The 18,258-nt window shown below is 44.1% G+C and overlaps 1 protein-coding gene across 1 annotated transcript; it reads right to left on the minus strand.

The window, feature by feature from the left end:
• Positions 1–271: 271 nt before the first annotated feature.
• Positions 272–17,726, minus strand: slc6a17 (solute carrier family 6 member 17; the record flags this gene model as incomplete). Its single annotated transcript, XM_083769460.1, has 11 exons — positions 272–634; positions 1,363–1,525; positions 1,958–2,117; positions 2,774–2,966; positions 4,244–4,436; positions 5,698–5,939; positions 7,309–7,419; positions 8,643–8,824; positions 10,262–10,388; positions 11,220–11,377; positions 17,426–17,726. 11 exons carry the CDS (start codon positions 17,724–17,726, stop codon positions 272–274), a joined length of 2,193 nt encoding a protein of 730 aa, XP_083625586.1.
• Between the last annotated feature and the right edge of the window lie 532 nt (positions 17,727–18,258).

Here is an 18,258-nt window from a genome sequence, read left to right on the forward strand (position 1 = left end):
GGCTATTTTCGACAACGAGATTTGGTGTAGAGGGGGAAAAAGGAAGGGGCCATGTACAGATCCCTGGACGACCCCGGTCAACGAAGTATGTACAGTAGGGGTTTAAGTGGTTTAAGGGGTAGCAAACGCTGCAGCAATCTTTTCTCCGTCTCCCTCTTTTATCTATCATTTTTGCTCTCTCTCTCTCTCTCTCTCTTTTCATCTCTTGCTCTTTCTCTTTATCCACCTATCTCCCTCCCACTCTCTCTAAGCGGGATAGGGATTTAGCGGATCATAGCTCGGACTCGGGTGAGCCGATGTTCTGGTAGCCCGTCTTGGTGCTGGTGCCGTAGTTGGTGTTGGTCATCTCGTGGGTGCCCCCGGGGCCCAGGTACTGGCGCTGGGCGGGCATGGGGGAGGGCGCCTCGCTGGGGATCTTGCCGAGGATGAAGCGCTGCTCGTTCTCCTCCTCCAGGTTGGAGATGTCCTTCATCATGCCCTTGCGGTAGGAGACGGACAGCTTGTTGGAGCCGTCCGACCACAGGTTGAAGTGGCGGGCGAAGAAGACAATGGGCAGCGGCAGCAGAGCCGACACGATGAGGGCATAGGCCATGCCGAGAGCCCAGGGAGGGTAGCTCAGGAAGCGCTCCGAGCCCTGCCAGAGACAGACAGAGACAGACAGACAGAGAGAGAGAGGAGACAACTGATTCATTGCTGCTATTTGTCTTAAAAGGTTAGATGCTGCGTTTACACGGGCAGATGCAAAACTACACTAGCATTCATTGTCAATGGAAGCCAGCAACATGAAGATGCAAAGATGCATCTGACTTTTGTAGCTGCAGGAAAAGCTACAGCAGCTACAAATACACAGTGTACCTTTGCATCTTTGTATCTTTTGCATCTGCCTGTATGGACGCAGTATTATACTAACCTAACCCTGCCTACATGCATACTGTATATATAATATAACTATTCCTAACAGCAAGACATTTTCATGGTTTTATAAGCTAGTTTTTCTAAGTTGCAATGTGTTTACACAATTCCTTGTTCCCTTTTAATTGTACATATTTCTTTATGAATTCGTTCATTTTAACGAGAATTGAGAAAGGATGGAGGGATAGGGGGAAGAGAAAGAGAGGAATTTATATGTTCTTATAATAAAATATATTGAAAGGAAAGAAGATAAAAAGTAAGGACCGAACATTAAAAAGATACGAGTGCCACTATAAGTCATTGAATTGGAGCCATGTTTGAACATGACTGGCGAGCATTGATTATGGAATCATCTTTAAGCTGTGGAATCAAGCTCTCTCTCTCTCTCTCTCTCTCTCCCTCTCTCTCACACACACACACACACACACACACACACACACACACACTGACCTCTGCCTCCACCCAGGCATTGTAGCCTGCCGGGTTGACAGCCATCTCAATGACAGTGGCAATGATGAGCACCACCAGGATGGCTGGGGACACATACTTCCACATGTAGAAGTAGAACCTGTGGGGTGTGAAACCCAGCATGTCCTCTAGGTCCTGCATGAACCTGGGAGAGAGAGAGAGAGAGAGAGAGAGAGAGAGAGAGAGAAAGAGAGAGAGAGAGAGAGAGAAGGTGGGTTCATGAAATAAATAAATTTTATTTTCATGTCAAGGACCAACAGAATTATCTGTATTTGGCCACGGACCCCCATCCTAAAATATGTTGTTCCAGGGACCACCCAGAAGATAACATTTGAGTTAAAGACATTCGCTCTGAAAGAATATATATTCAAAGATTTGCGCCACATTTTCACGATTTTTCAAAAATAGCAGATCTACAAGCTTGCCGCGCTATGAGCTTGTACATCTGATATTTTTCAACAGCTAAAGTATAACATAATGCTTGAAACACCAAAAGGGGTTCCCGTCCTGAATGAGTTATATGTGTTAGGAAGTCTAATCCAGTCCGGTCTGGTCCGGTCCAGTGCAGCACCATTACCTTTTAGTGCCGTAGATCCACGCCACAGAGATGTTCTCCAGGAAGACCACTATAGTGAGAGGCAGACCAGCTGAATAGTCATCAAACATGGCGACAAAGTAGTTCCCCGAGCGCTGCACGAACAGCAGGCCTAGAAAGAAGGCTATGATGCAGCAGCCCACTGCGGGAGAGAGGGACAAAACATGTTATGATCCTGAATGCAAGTGTGAGGGCCATAGTCTATCACTGGTCAACATTATGGTAGCATTTTACTGAGCCAGATTGGAGAAATCTAACCTAACACAAATCAACACATACTGTATATATTTCTGTGTCCAATTAACACTGAGTTTGAATGTCTCTTGAATCTCTGTTCAAGACTCTAACTTTAAAGCTGCAATCTTTCTCTATGCTAGGCTAAGATAAAAAACCTGCTTTGGCAGATGAGATAATACACTTTGAGCTTCATACAAAACCTCCTACACCTCCAGTTATAATTCTATTCGAACAAACAAAGAGGTAGGAGCGCACACCAATAGTGGGGAGGTGCTGACTGCGGGAGACAAAACTTGAAAAAAGAAATACCCTGAAGAAGGCAATTTGGTGCCGAAACATTGATGTAATAAAAGTTTCTTGCATCGTGACTACGAGCTGTGCGACCTCTACTTCTTTTTTCAAGTTATAATTCTATTAATATACCATATAGCTTGGATGTTTCATTCCCAAAAACGTTATGGATTTAACATGCTTGTAGTACCGTATTCCATAATGTATTACAGACAAAGAATATCACCTACATTGTGTGACATGCATACTGTGACATGATATCGTCCTCACCACAGAGGATCTCCTTGCGTATCTTGAAGGCGTCCAGGATGGGTGTGGTGATGCCGGTCATGGTGCCAATCATGCTGCCCAGGCCCAGATTGATTAGCATGAAGAAGAACATGACCGACCAGAAGGGGCTGGCAGGGAAATGCGTCATGGCCTCTGTAAAGGCAATGAAGGCCAGGCCAGTGCCCTGCACCGCCTGAGGGAGGCATAAGAATATATTTAAATCTCCACAAATGGGCATAAAAGGGACACAGATAGACAGACAGATGGGTATAATAACGGGAACAACTGGTATTGCATAACTGGGTGGGACATAATGTACATATATTTCCAACTTGCATCGTTCACGACTTGAACGATGATTTAGATCAAGTGCTGTTGATCTAAACAAAAAACTATAAAACGGCACTATGTCACTATTTTAATGAATAAAATGTTCTGTGCTCCAAACAGACAGACAGATCTACACACAAAGCCCTTTATTGTGAGCGCATGAGCGCACTGCTCAAAAAAAGTAAGCACTTGCTCAGGAAACCAGGTTCAAATCCGGTTTAGAAGTACATAGTGCAGCTTTAATTAATCCATTTGTACACTCTCTAGAGTGGAAATCACACAGAGGATTTTAATTCTTAATGCTTAATGCCTGATTGAATACTGTGCTAAAAATAGCCGATCTCCAAAGAGTCTGCAACTCGGCTATTTCCGAGCGTGACACCCACACACAACCAAGCATAAAATGACTTGTCTTAGTAATACTAATACTAATACTAGCCCCTCCTTAACATTTTTGGTAGTTTTATTTGTTGACAAAATTGTCAGTTAGAAATGGTCATTTAGGGGCACGGTCATTTAGGGGCACGGTGGCACAGTTGGTAGTGCTGTCGCCTCACAGCTAGAAGGTCCTGGGTTCGATTCCCGCTGGGGACGCTGTGGGCACTGGTCGTGTGTTCCCTCCTCCGCGTCATCAGTGCCCATACCCGAGGTGGGGGTTGGCGATAGGGCCTTTCTGTGTGGAGTTTGCATGTTCTCCCCGTGTCCCCTAGGGTAGATACCCTCACAAAAACATGCCGTAATCCTGGTCTCTAAAACTACCTCCCCCTGGCCAGCCGGGGCGCCTGATGGAGGGGAAAGGAACTGGTTGGAATAACGTGTCCCTTCCACGTGCTACGTCCGGCCGGGGAAATTCCCCTCTGTCAGGTGAAAAGAAGCAGCTTGGACTCCTCATGCATAGAAGGAGGCATGAGGTCAGTCCGCTGCCCCCCCAGGTTGGCAGAGGAAGTGTAGTGCCCAGGATTACATTAGATAATTGGCACTGGGTAAAAAAAAAGAAATTTATTTCGTTTCTGCAGCTTCATAGCTTAGTCAGATTTTGTCAGTGAAAAAAGGGTAGTCGACGAACATTTTTCGTCATAGTTTTAATCTACAAAATGAACACTGCTATTAACCATGACAAACAAATTCACTCCTGCTGACCTTGTTGAGCTCATCCTCCAGAATACAGGCGTCCAGACCCAGATCTTCAAAGCTGCCCTCTTTGACTGTCTTGATGACTCCGTACATCTCGGCGTAATCCTGGGTGGACAGGTGGGAGAAGTTGATGTGAGGTGGGATGAGGTCTCGGCTTAACACACCAGTGTTCAGGTAGCCCAGTATCTTCTCTGCGTTCCTGCTCAGAGAAAGTCGAAGAAGGCGAGGGGGGGGGGGGGTAATGCATCATGGTTATGGTACACTTGCTATAGGATAGCATAGGGCATAACAGTGCAGCCATTTTGTACTGCCACAGTTATAAAAAGATAGTTATATAATACATCTAGAGCAGGGGTTCTCTACTCTTCCTGGGGGTCGCGACCCCTCAGAGGGTCGCCAAATTATTCTGGGGGGTCCCCAGATTATTATTATTATAAAAAAAAAGCTTTGCAACTGAATAGCTGGAAAATGGAAGTTTACATAGTACACGCATAAACTTTCCTTAATGATTATATCTGGTTGCAGTGTTTATTTATGATGTATTTTCTCTATTATTAAGGTTATTGTAGCAGTCAATTTGTACTGGGGGTGGGGGGGTCGTGAGACACTGGCTGGGGGTCCCCAGCCCAAAACGTTGAGAACCCCTGATCTAGAGCAGACAGCCCAATCCCCCAGCTATTCATTTCAATGACATTTGCTCACCAGCGCATGAAGCACGCGGAAGAACGCTCTACTTCCACATTTTCCTTCATTTGAGCACCAAAATTTGGTGCTCAAATGCAGAAGACTTCAGCGTTGAGCACCATAGAGATTTCCCTAAATATTTATATACATTATTTTAAACGTAAAACCAAGCCATCCAGGAAATGACTCATGAGTCATGACCATAACATTTGAATATTTAATTGTATTAATTTAGAATTAGAGATCGGCCCTTATTTGTCATATCAGGTCATAGCGGTATCGGTGAATATGCCAATCTAAGCACAGATCCGACACAGAGGTAAGGGGTTGCCCAAACTGCAAGTGCACATTTGAGTGAGGAGTCTGCTATAAACACAACACGAAATATATAGCTATAAACACAACACGAGATCACAACACTGGTATCGGTATTCGGTATCGGCTAATACAGAAATTGAGGTACGGGATCGGATGGGAAGCGAAAATCGGGACATCCCTATTTAGAATATATACTATATTCCTCCCTCCCCAGTCCCCACACATACTTGTGTGTTGTCACTGCTGTAAGCAAGTTGTAAATGACTGTAAGCCCAGGGATAACATAGCCTAACCGTAAACGCTGCGCTAATAGGTCTTAGCCCAGGAGTTCCAATTATGTATAAATCATATAATTCATAACATATTAACATATTAACAATTCTTCCCATTCTGTCTCAGTTTAAAATGCAAGCCCAGGTGACCATGCACATTTACATTTTGTACTACAAGGTACTCACTCGACAACACATTTCTCATTCATGATATTGGCCTTGAAGCCCAGCACGGCAAACACCACGAGTGTAGCTAAAATGGAGGTGACAAAGTTGATGACTGAGACCAGTGCTGCATCAAAGTGGCAGTTGTTGTCTCGCTTGTTGTAGCTGGAGAACGCAATGACACCTCCAAAGCCCAAGCCCAGGGCGAAGAAGACCTGAGTGGCTGCTTCTCTCCACACCTGGGGTTCTAACATCTTCTCCAGCTGAACAGAGGGAAGAGGGAACAGAGAGAAAAGGTCATTTAATGGCCACATTATTACAGTAAGGTCAAGTGTTATGCTTGCCTTTAGGATTTGGGCCAACAATATCACTTGATGTCACATTTTACCCTTTCAAACATAATTACAATTATTCACAATGTATAATTACGTATTGCATAACACAAATACATTGAAAGGTCAATGCTTCTCTCACAGAAATAATTATCTTGCCAAAGCATGTTATATGCAACTATACAAATCCACCACAAGAGGGAGACAACAGCCAAGCTTTCATCATACCAGTAACCATACAAAATAGTAATGACTAATGAGTGATGACACATTGATTTTCCTACAAGAAGCTCTAAATGACAGATTAAGCACAGAGGCTGAAGCTATCATTCACTCACGCCTCAATTTCTTGCAGTGTTAGTTAAATATCTCAGATCTCGAATGGGTTGTTAGCACAAAGTAATTAATGGATTGATGGACAACACGTTCTCAAAGCATAACTGGACAATTCATGGTCAATTAACCATAAAATAACGTATAATGATTCCAGAAGGAGGAGAGGACACCGGGAGCAGCACGGAGCATGCAGTGCTCTGCTCCTTCTGCATCTGTTGTCCTTGTTCCTATCCTGTGATGCACCGGACCAGCCGTTCTAGGTCTACTTTGTATGTTTTATCTGTCTCCCGGCAGAGAGATGTAATTGCAACTGTGACACTGCGCTGCAGATGTAGTTATATTGTATTTACATACTCTACCATACAAATTGGTTGTACCATTTTATTCCTTAAAATTAGTGCTCCAGTGGTTGCCACCATTGGTGTGTGAATGTGGGAAGTGAGGACGCTTGCGTTGACTGTTCCTCCCAATGTATGAATGAATGGACCATTGTAAAGCGCTTTGAGTAAGCACGTACCGTAGTGCATAGAAAAGCGCTATAAAAATGCAATCCATTGTTATTATTATTATTAGTGCCAGATTGCAGCATTAATATAATATTAATATAACGCGGCACACAGTGATTTCAGGAGAGACTCTGCTAACTGTAATGATTGTACTACTATACAATGCTTTTTATGTACAGACATAGCCCCTTGAGGGAACATCTTCCCAAGTAATGCAGAGGTAGCCTTGTTTAGCTATGGCACTGACAGTACAGTCAAGTCAACACAACCCTCTTTCTTAGATTCCTCAGAAGATGGACGGTTCATTTGTTGGCTGAGTTCCTCTCACCTTAGGAGTGAACATGTGAGCTGCTTTCCTCTCACCTTAGGAGTGCTGCTTTCCTCTCACCTTAGGAGTGAACATGTGAGCTGCGTTCCTCTCACCTTAGGAGTGAACATGTGAGCTGCGTTCCTCTCACCTTAGGAGTGAACATGTGAGCGATGCCATCCACTGCTCCCCTGAGCATCAGGCCTCGCACCAGGAAACAGAAGAGCACAACATAAGGGAAGAGAGAACTGAAGTACATCACCTGAAAGATGGAGAGAGAGAGAGAGAGAGAGAGAGAGAGACACACACACACACACACACACACACACACACACAGACACAGAAGGTCAGATGGAGAGGGAAAGAGTCAAGCACATCAGACACTGTTGCCATGGACACTGGACACCACCCGTCTGCAGCCTCACACATGGCAGGCACAGATGAACACACACGAACGCACGCACGCACGCACACACACACACACACACACACACACACACACACGCACGCACGCACGCACGCACGCACGCACGCACACACACACACACACACACACACACACACACACACACACACACACACACACACACACACACACACACAGTGACAGCCATGTCCTTGCTTTGTGTCCTGATATCTGTGGATTCTTCCCCAATATGGAGAGAAATCATTTAGGTTTGGAGAGCAGACAAAGACTTTATTGTGTATCTTTCTGTTAAAATGTGTTCTGGATGGAGTGCCGCTGTGATACAGTATGTGACTCATTCCCTGGATTGAGATCACAGGACGTTGGTGCAGTTTATTTGCCAAACAAAGAATGTCCGCATGCGCATCGCTTCAAAAAGCTCATTAATGTTGCATGCCTCTCTCTCCCATAACATCAATGAGATCCAAAAATAGAGCAGTGGTGAAGATATGCTTCAGCACCTGACCTCTGACCAGCAGAGCATTAGGAAAGTCAAAAACTAATCCACTGATGAAAATTAAATATGGATTACGCGTGCGTCCGTGCGTGTGTGAATTACATACATGCTTGCATAATATCACGTACATACTGTACACAAACTAACAAATAAACAAACGCAAAGTCCTGTCATCACTCTCGCTTATCCCCTGGTTTGCGGAAATCATTTCTCAATGCAGAATAACATTGGTTCCTCTTAAAATCATCTCATACAAGCACTGTGGTCCAAAAATAAACATACTGTCTCAGCGATATTGTCGGGGAGGTGTCTCTGTATCGTTTACGACAGTCAATCACTCATATTTGTGTATCTGTTTCTAGCAAATGTTTTACTAATTCGGCACCAGTAACATTAGCGTTTTCTCGCAGTCAGTTGATTCTTCATATCCATATGAGTGAATCCGCTGGGATCATTTGTTTACCGGGTAGGATGTGAAATTACGTCAGACCTCGGCGCTCTATAGAGCTTCACAGGGGCTCAGAATCCCCTGCTGTGGGACAAGGGAAACCCTGTACTGTACCTTCCCAGAGGACTGGATGCCCTTGATGACGGCCAGACAGACAATGATCCAGGCAGCGAGCAGTGACAGGGTCATCCTCCAGTTCAGGCCACCAGTGTCGTCAATGGAGCTGGTGATGTTGAGGGTCTGACGGTACCAGAAGTAGGTGGTCGCTGAGCTTTTCTCGCACTCTGGCTCCACGACTACAACAAGGAGGTATAAAGGTATATCAAAACTATAGAAATGTAACAAATAATCACATATACCAAAAAGATCTAATAAGACAACATACTGTAAACACCAGACACGTATTATTTCCTGGAAAGAGATACCGAAAAGAGAACATCCAATCAGTTGATGCATAAATTATATATTTTTTTGTCATTGGAGCTCCCCAACTGCTTTCATAACAATAAGAACAGCATGCATGCTAATTATGTAACCATGTCACATTCTGTGTGTATCCATTATCCGCCTCTCTTGGCAGCTGCCGGAAAGCCTGGTTACTTGCACTGTGGGCTGGGTCGCAGCCTTTAACAGGCCTCTGGTAGCAGAGCTGCCATTTCCAATAATGTAAGGAGGCGAGGCATCCTAGGACTAGATCTGGAGTCAGCACAACACCAACTGTACTTTTATTCCAGGTCTGAGCATATGCTGCTCCACTGTGAACCAAGCTGCTCAAATACATAGGTGATTTCTGCAACTTCAGGAGCCGTGCTGCAATTACAATTTATTGTAGAACACCATACTGATTTTAGTTAAGCGTTTACTGAGTTTTGTCTGTCTGTCTGTGAATACTGTAGGTAAGTCTGTAAATACTGTATGTATGTATGTATGTATGTACTGTTCTGTATGTATGTATGTTTTAGAGATCGCACGCACGCACGCACGCACATACATACACACACACACATTTGTATCCTCTGTGTGTATCTTGTAGCCCTGTATCTCAAAGTGAAGTTGTTACCACTGTAAAACATGACTTCTTGGATAGACCACTGGAATAATAAATGATCATCAATACTACATCTCAAATATACAGTAGGCCTACTAACCTTTGTAACCAAGCTGTTGCTGTTGCCATCTCAAATTGATCAAAACATGTCAGAGAGGGTTAATTGTGATAGATTACCTAGACTAATTGCTAGACAGTACTAATCTAAATCTAAACTAGTTTCAACCTGTGGATTTTGTTTGTTCTGCTGTTTAAGGGGTCATGTCCACAGAAAGTATTTATTTAATTTATTATTTTTTGCTGCCAGTGCCCGTCTGCCATGCATTCCTATGGTAAATAAAGATGCTTTAGCTGCTAAAGCGTGATGCTCTCTGCGTCCATCGCTTTTGGCAGAGCGCCCTGGGCAGCAAATATTTCATATTTGGAGAGGAGTGCCCCTCATCAATGTCATGTTGATCCAGTCATTTCGTGAAATTGAATTGTTACCACAGCGATGAGAGGTCCATGTTAACAGTTGTTTCAGCTAGGAAGGCTAACTGTGCTAATAATAACACAGATGAGAGGACGTTCGAGGCGAGCACCGTCATCATGGTTGATAGGTTTGAACGTTGTGTCATAAAGTGCTCATAAAAACCCTTTTGTGTAGACACGGACCCTAACACAGCTCTGTGTTATATGGACTCACTGGCTTGGCTTCCATTCCTCCTGATGGGGCATTCAGCCCACGGTAATGGGTACTGGAAGGACTGGAAGAAATAGAAGATACTCCAGCCGATGATCACATTGTAGTACAGGCCCACAAAACCACAGACCTGGAGGGGGTGAGGAATGACAAGAAATGTCTTTGTCTACCACAAGTACGGTACATGGGATGCAAAAAGAAAACCATCATGGGACTCAAAAACAAACAATATGTATTACTTTGCAGTGAATGTCCACAGCCGTTAAACCGTCACAGCTCACATGCTGTGCTCCCAGCTTAAGTGTGTATGAATTATTGAGGTGTGTTCCTTCGGAAGCCTGGGTTCTAGCCTTCTACGAGGAGGTATTTATAGCTTCTGAACCTCCCCGTTTCCACATCCTAGACATCACACGCCTCACTGCCCTACGCTTGGCCTCTGACTCCTTGCTTCTCAAACTGACTGATTAAGATCAGAACTGATCAGATTCTGTAAATTAGTAGGTCAATTACAAACTGGATCATCCAGTAACTCACTGACTGACTAGCTCACCAAGTGGCAGGCTGAGAAAAGTATTTTACTTACACATTATCGCGCGATGGTGTCATCTATTTTATTATGTTTTTGGCTTTGAACATTGGAACATATAAATTACAGACATATTTAATCATTTTAGACTTTCAAAAAATTCAGTCATGGAGTGTTTTCTCTCCCTGACTATCATAACATCTGACTGGATGGTGCCACTGAACAGCAGACTGTTACAGCCACGAGGAGTCGCCACTAGATGACTGATCATTTACATAGACTAAATGGGAATGGAAGAAATGTGAGTTTCTGAATTCTACTCTGCACAGTCATCATGTGAAATGTCACAAAGCCTCGTCTTTCAGGGACTTTATCCACTTTGCATGTATTGTATGTCTTCCATAAAGCTAAATTAGAGCTCAGGATAGTCCTTACCATCAGGCTGGAGACCCCAATGCCTCCTAACTGTGGGTAGACGTAATTCCACACCCCGATACTGCCACGCCGTATCCTCTGACCCACTGCCAGCTCCAGGAAGAACAGAGGGATGCCGATCAGGATGAGGAGAATGAAGTAAGGCACTAGGTACGCACCTGTGACACAGGAGGATGGAGGGAAAGAAAAGGACTCAGTCTTTAAATGTTCTGATGAATTGAAAATGGAGGCCCCTGATGTAAACACATCTAGTACTTTTCGGTGTCGTAGCAGTTTTTATATTGACTTGTGCTTTTGTTTGAAATGTACCCATTCTACATACTGTGAAATAAAAAATTCAATCAATCAATCAATCAATCAATCGATCAATCAATCAATCAGTGAGCAGACAATATAAAGGAATGGCAAAATTGAATAGTGATGAAACACATTTCTGTCCTGCATAAACTGACAATACAATTATTTGCCAGTACAGTGAATGTGTTATGAGACAGTTATTATGCTCATCCAAATATAGTTATCATTATTAAATTATTTTCATTAATTATTTAGGTTTCAACAACAACAATACATACACACAGGACTACATATACAAATTTACAATTTAGCCATTTAGCAGACGTTCTTAATCCAGAGCGATTTACAAACCACACAAGACATTAACAATACCTTAAAAATAAAAAGATAATACAGCAATAAAAATAAAAAAGATGAATAAAATCACTTCATTCTAATACAGATTGTCACTTGCCATACAGAAATCGTCCATCATCTAGTAATTCACCGTCCTATACCTAATACCTAGCCTAATACCTGTGTCAAACTGATCACATCTCCGACCCAGCGTTGATGTGATGGAGAATCGCTGTTTTCCAATTGAACAAAACAAGGCATCGAGACAATAAAGAGAAGAAAGAAGGATATCAGATTGAGCGACAGATACTGTCATTTCATCAGAGACCACTCCAAAGGCTGCAAACAAAAGGTTAAGGCTGATCTCCTTATCATATATAAAAGAAAAGGTCTCAAAAACATAAAGCCAAAATTGTAATAATGATGGGCATGACCACAACATATGGCAGACAGTGGCTGGAGCCTGATGGCACCTGGAGCAAGTCGTATCGACATCTGGGTAGATCTCAGCAACAGCAAGTCTGCTCTTAGAAATGTGTAACCTGGGGGCGCCTGCTGGCCAAGTGGTCCAGGCGCATGCCACATATAGGCTTTGGCTTGACAGAGTATCGCGTGTTCAAGTCCCGTTCATGACAACCTTTGCTGCATGTCTTTCCCCTTCTCTCTCTTTCCTGTCCATCTTTACGTGATACTATCAATAAAGGCTGAAGTAGTTCATGACTAATGCAGACAGATGAAGATGTATACTTTAAACTGCCAGTTGCCAAGAATCATCATGGACTTCAAGTCCCATATAATTACACCATGACTCCCTAATACGGTCCAGTGATGAGGATGCCATCCTTTGAATATCACTACAGTATATATTTTGCTCACCATCCCCCATCCAAATAATCCACAATGTTATATAATCTATAAATAAAACCAAAATCAAAACTAGTACCCATGTATATTGAAGACCACTGAGCACATGAAATGCGATCAAAACCTAATCCTCTGACTCAGTGTCTATTTTTGGTATCAATTCTATCTGTCCTCCACTAGTCTATTGTCCTCATTTCTACCCTCCCTCTGATAGTCTTTCTCCCTACCTACCTCCCTCCCTCCCTCCCTGCCCCCCTCTCTCACTCTCTCTCTCTGACACACACACACACACACACACACACACACACACACACACACACACACACACACACACACACACACACACACACACACACACACACACACACACACACACACACACACACACACACACACACACACACACACACACACACACACACAACCCAACACTTTCTCTCGCCCTCTCCCTTCACTTTGTCTCTGTTCTGTTATCACCTGTCTTCTATTTTGCCAAAACTGCCACCTCTCCTCTTCCTTTTTTTTTGTTTACTGCAGCGGGACTGAAAGCAGCAGGCTCTCTAACAGACAATATGTCATGCCCATAGCCTAATATGTCAAGACACGGAGAGGCACCATGGTGATAAAAACAAATGACTCTAATAGCACACCACCAGGGATGTGCCTGAATCAAACATAGAACATGTGGTGGCTAGCTACAGTATATTGCAGTTAAAGGTAGACATACTGTAGCAAAAGGAGGTTGGGGGTATGAAAGAGAGAGAGAGAGAGAGAGAGAGAGAGAGAGATGGATATCATAGTCACTATAGGACAAGCCCAGACTAGTACAGTATTCAGTATCCCACAAGGGCTCTTAAAGGGCGACTTCACCCATTTTCAACCTATAATTGGTCCTCACTGCTGCTCATGATAAAATGGTGCTATTTCTTTCTACTCGGTTTGTGTCTCAGAGGTGGAATGTGGACCACAGAAATTCGCCTACCAGTGGCTTCATCCTTTTAAGTTTAACAAATTGACCCATTTTACTGTGAACATACAGTACACATAACATACAATGTAGACAGAAAACACACAATTTGGCATATGGCTATGCACACAAGTGCATACACATGCACATGTCTGTAGCCTACACATGTTGCAGTGCTAAATGGTATTTATTCAACTAACGTTGTTACCTATGTGGGGTTTGGCCGCTCATAATTCCAACCTCCCATTATTCTGACGTCCCAATAGGCAAATGTTAGGTTAGTGTGAGGTTAGGATTAGCGTTAGGGACCGGGTTAGGGAGAGCGTTTGTTATAATGGGCCAAATGGGGCCAGTCAGACCAACAGAATAATGGCCAAAATGTCCACGCTGACAGCTGAATTTCCTCCATCGTCACCACTATATCTATATGCCATACCAGTGATAATGCCAAGTAGATAAGCCTGAGAAACCATAGCCTGGTTAATAAACCAGACTAATATCGCACGGACCGCGGGATATTAGTCTGGGGAGGCTCAGCTTGGATTTCATTTCCAGGGGAGCGGGTTGAAACATTTTCTCTTTGACGCAATTGGTCAGAGCTACTGTCAGTCAAAGGTCTCAAGCATTGAAAGTCACTGTACCAAAGCCCGCCTGTAGTGGCTAATCAACACCAACAATAAAACTTTAAAAGCCACTAAATGCACCGGGCAGCGAATCTTACGCAGTTGCAGTAATAAGACCAATGTCCAGTCAGGGGCAGCCACATTTGATGTTGTTTTTATTTTCTTTTCCAGACAGACATAGTGTAGGATACAAGAATGTCAAAGTGTCTCACTAGCTGCTGCTGGTAAAAAACTGTGTGCCTTCCCAGTGCTCTCTGACTCCCTGAGTGCTCTCTTAATTAAATAGGCTCAGCTGTGCATTGCCCATCACCTTCAAAACAAAAGCTTTAGTGAATATAGCTCCCACACCGCCCATATTGCATACCGTGTCCTGATTGGCCGCCCCATTTCTCTGGTGTAGGAAATGGGCGTACAATTGAGCCTCTCCAGACCGTAATCCGCTGGCAGGCAATTTATTTTTGCCAACGGCTGATTCGGTCTGGTTTATTAACCAGGCTAGAGAAACCATGCAAGCTAAGTGTAATGTCCCGGAAACTAACCCGGGTCTCCCACGCGGAACGCCAACATCTTGGGGTTCTGCCCACAAGTCAGACATCCCGTTAGTCAGACCTGCGCAGCCGTGGCTCCAGACATGCGTGGCGCGTTACAAGTAATCCGTGCTGGGGGTTAAAAATGACCCGTGGCTTCCTGTGAGGTTAGGGTTAGGTTAGGCATAGTGTTAGTAATGGTCGGACCAATAATACCAACATCTTAACCACTAAGCCAAAGGGATAACTCGGGGGAGACATTAGACTTTTAGGCCATCAGGCAGAGGTTGTTGTAAGCCACTACACTCACCCCTCTTTTGACCTCCTCACATGGGGAAACCCAATCCGAGTCACTGCACCATTGTAACGTCTGGGATTCAAACCCGGGTCTCCCACGTGTAAAGCCAACATCTTAACCACTAATCCAAAGGTAACTCTATTTTCACCTGCAACACCTGAGATATTAGACTTTTAGGACATCAGGCTGAGGTTGTGAGACTGCTTAGACTGCTTCACTAACTCCCCTTTTGACCTCCTCCCACAGGGAAATCCAAAGCCAAAGGGAATTCCCTGTAACTCTGGGGAGATATCGGATATTTTAGGCCATCAGGCTGAGGTTGTGACTGTGAGCTACTCTGCTACATAAGCAGATTTAAATTAAAATGAATCCTGGCCTCTGTGTGTCCTCCTCAGTGCATGCATAACCAATACTACTTAACTACCTAAACACCTTCTATACCTAAACTCTTCTATCTAATCTGGGGAAAAAGGGGGGAAAGTGCTGAGGAAACAAGCCCCGTCAGCCCTGAGATGATTACAACTGATTGCACCATCAGCTGACATGAGGTGTTGGCTGTTCTGACTAATAGCAGCCAATTAACAAAGGGCTTGGAGACTATTACTGCCATCAGGTACAGTAGGTGCCGGTCCAATACAGCTATGTATACGTGCAATACGCACTGTGCGTAGGGCAACACGCTCCGCCACGTATTAACAAGCGGCCGTGTGTCCTCACAAATAGCCGATCTGAATGAGGAAACGCATCGTGAGGGTGGGCAACCAAATGGTCAGCTATGTCCCTGGTCCAATAGAATACATTATGCCTATAATAAATTGACAATTAATACACACTACGTATGTACCTGTTTGTTTCTGCCATCAGTCAAATCTTATAGTCACATTATAGACACTGCTTATATTATTTTCTGAAATGTATCTCTAATTCGCACGCACGCACGCACGCACAAACACACACACACACACACACACACACACACACACACACACACACACACACACACACACACACACACACACACACACTTGCGTGTGTAGGCCTAACCCTATGCCAACTACAAAACTAGCTGTGGGACTACAGTACTCAATGAATACTAACTGACTGCACTTCACATTAAGGAAATGAGAGCTAAATTGACTGAAATGACTGGAGCGTTTCTCTGTAATCTGACACAAATGCAATTTCCATCACACGAAGCAGCGGCACGAATGTCAAGGCAATCACCAACACCAGTGGGCATTTTCAATCACATCCCGTTCCAGCAACATGACACATGTACTGTAGGCGACAATATTCTTGCAATATCAGTTTCTCATCAAATGAAAACAAAAAACAACTTAACCTCCTCTTCTTAAACACTTACACATGGCCCACTGATGTAAATAGGTTTTCAATGTAATGGGACCAGCATTACATCCCAGGACCCCCAGAGGGTGACATTGATTGCTTCATTTCTCAATTTAGTGAGTCTAAAACCAAATTCCAATACCCAGAATCTTGGCCACTCGCTCACTCACACTCACTCACTCCAGCATGGTGGTGTTATGGTGAAATTGGTGACCTGCTGAAATATGTGACAATCATGTAGAGTAGACAATCACATAATGTCACATAATGGCCGAACATAAATCATTGTGGTTTGTTTATTAGCAGAGTTAAATTATATAGCGGTATTTAGGCAACGTATCTAAAGGCCCTCCATGTCAGTTATGTGTAGTCCACATGATGGTCACATATTTCATTGTAACACCCCCATGCTGGAGTGACCGAGTGTAAGTGAGTGAGTGGCCGAGATTTTGGGTATTGGAATTAACCTTAAGGATGCAGGATGCAGACTATTTGCAATTGCATCACTGCCCCTTTGTATTATGTCTGCCTATTTTACTAGCCTAATAACATTGGCAGTACATGTACCCTTACATAAGATTCCGATGGCGCATTGGTCCGACAACGTGGCTTTGCGTGCAGTTAGTGTTAGGGACAGGGTTAGTAATGGGGCGAGTCGGACCAACGCGTCATTGGAATAATGACGCTGACCCACGTAAGACTATGTACTGTACTGCAACCTATTTCCTACTAATGTACTGATTCAGAAAACCTGCCCATGATACAATTACAGTACCGTAGTTCCGTTCCATTTTCTACACAATCGTATAACTGTATGTAGGACTTTAAGGTTTCTGGGTTTGACATACAACAAATTGCCCTACCTAAATAGAGCAAAATCATCTGCAAACATACCGTATGCATTTGCTAAGCATAGACCCTAACCTGTCCCCCCCCGGATATCCTACCTCCACCGTTCTTCTGGCACAGATAGGGGAACCTCCAGACATTGCCCAGGCCTACAGAGAAGCCCACCTGGGCAAGGATGTACTCCAACTTGTTGTTCCAGGCCGGTCGACCATCGTCCACGTCGGGGTCAGGGGAAGGCAGCAGGCCCTTTCCTGGGGCGATGGCCCCCGGGCTGAGGCCCATGCTCATCTGACTGCTCTTATAGTCCATGGGGTGTTCCAAGGCCAGCAGGTCAGCCACCGACTCAGTGACGGGTTCATTGCTGTGCTCTTTCTGGGTCACTTTGCTGTTCTTCGGCATGGCGGCGAACGAGCAACTCCTCAAAAGGGTAGAGCTGACGGAGGGAAAGAGAGTGCCGAGCAGAGGAGAGGAGGGATGGGGCAATGTTCCAGACAGGTACACGTGTGCTTTGTCCTAGACCTGTAAGAAAGGAAGGATTGGAAGGTGTCAGAATGAGCAGCTGGCATTTGCATTGTTAGAATAGAATAGACTAGAATACTTTACTGGCAATTATACAATCACAACAGTGTCACCAATGAAAAATGCCAATGTGAATTAGACATTAAAAGTCGACCTAAATGGAAACAACCTTCAGCTCTTTTGTTTGATGTTTTCATTAATAAGTCAAATGGACACAGTTGGTGAATTAGCTAGCTAGCTACTAGTAATATAGAGTTTAAAGTTGAATCACAGTAACAGAGGAGAGGACACAGTGACAGAGGAGGAGATGCACTATTTTTTGCAAACGAGCAGTGTGCATGTGCGGCTCGGTGTGTGTGTGTGTGTGTGTGGGGCGAGGGGGGGGGGGACTAGACAGGCAGCGAGGAAACTC

This window comes from Protomyctophum parallelum, assembly GCF_964188405.1.
Source record: "Protomyctophum parallelum genome assembly, chromosome: 7".
Classification (NCBI taxonomy): domain Eukaryota; kingdom Metazoa; phylum Chordata; class Actinopteri; order Myctophiformes; family Myctophidae; genus Protomyctophum; species Protomyctophum parallelum.